The 1,203-nt window shown below is 29.1% G+C and overlaps 1 protein-coding gene across 1 annotated transcript; it reads right to left on the minus strand.

The window, feature by feature from the left end:
* Positions 1-206: 206 nt before the first annotated feature.
* On the minus strand, positions 207-743 carry EIN_011460 (hypothetical protein; the record flags this gene model as incomplete). Its single annotated transcript, XM_004254435.1, has 2 exons — positions 207-650; positions 731-743. Coding segments are annotated over 2 exons (457 nt in total), but the record flags the coding sequence as incomplete, so codon positions are not given.
* Between the last annotated feature and the right edge of the window lie 460 nt (positions 744-1,203).

Consider the following 1,203-nt stretch of genomic DNA (forward strand, 5'->3'; position numbering starts at 1 on the left):
TTGTATTGATGTAGCTTCTTTCTTCCCATCTTTTATATTTAGTGAAATAATTACAATTTCATCAACTAAATTCATAGTGCAATATGGTGTTAAAAAGATTTCAAATTCGCAAGCAAATCCCCTCTTTAAAGTCACAATTTGTGGCTCAGTTCTGATTGAATATTTATCACAATTATCTTTGGTTGTTATTTGTACTTTTAAGTTACTTTTTGATGCGTTTCCAACACACAACAATTCTCTACTTTCATTGTCCATTTTGAGATATTCATTATCACTACCAAATCTGATGTCATGCTTATCAACAAGAACTTCGTTACTTAATTTATTCATAATAACATTAGAACGACTTATTTCAAATACACACACGTTTTCAGTGGACTCAATTTCTTTCTTTTTAATAATTAGTACAAATATAAGTATTATTAAAACAATAATAATTAGTAATAGAAATAGTACACATGATATCGGTAATGCAATAACAAGTCCATAATTCGTCTTTTTTAAACATTCGAGTTTGTCGGAACTTAATTTGAATCCATTATCACATTTTGAGCATTGTGAATTTATAGCGGAAATACAATTGGGTATTTGTGTAAAATGAACACATGTGTTATCCACTAAAATGTTGTCTTCATCACAATTTAAGCAGACTTCTCTATCATAACATGTCGAACAATTTTCACTACATTTTAAACACAAATTATAATATTTATAATACCCGTTTGCACACAGAACACATCCATCAATTGTCTTATTTAAACAATTTGTTAATTCATCTTGTGGATTACAATATTTAGTAACATTATTTGGTGTTCTGTAATACGTTTCATTACATGTTATACAACTTCCTTCATTATAACACGTCAAACAAGACTCGTCACATTTTTCACATTGTTTACCATCAGGTGATCGCATATATCCATCTTTACATACAATACACCCGTCATGCGTTGACATCCATATTTCACAAACACCAATTAAATCATTTATTTGTATACAAATCCCGTTTTTTGGAGTATGAGTATTTGTCACATTTGGTGCAATACGTCAAATTATAACAAGACGTGCATGGATATTCACATTTTATGCATTTCATGTTTGAGATATAAAACCCATCTGAACATCTATGACATCCCGCTGGACTTCTATCAATACAATTATCATTAAATTCAGTATTTTTATATATTAAATGTAAACTTGCGA

This window comes from Entamoeba invadens (assembly GCF_000330505.1).
Source record: "Entamoeba invadens IP1 unplaced genomic scaffold scaff_1105074726673, whole genome shotgun sequence".
NCBI classification, from domain to species: domain Eukaryota; phylum Evosea; order Mastigamoebida; family Endamoebidae; genus Entamoeba; species Entamoeba invadens.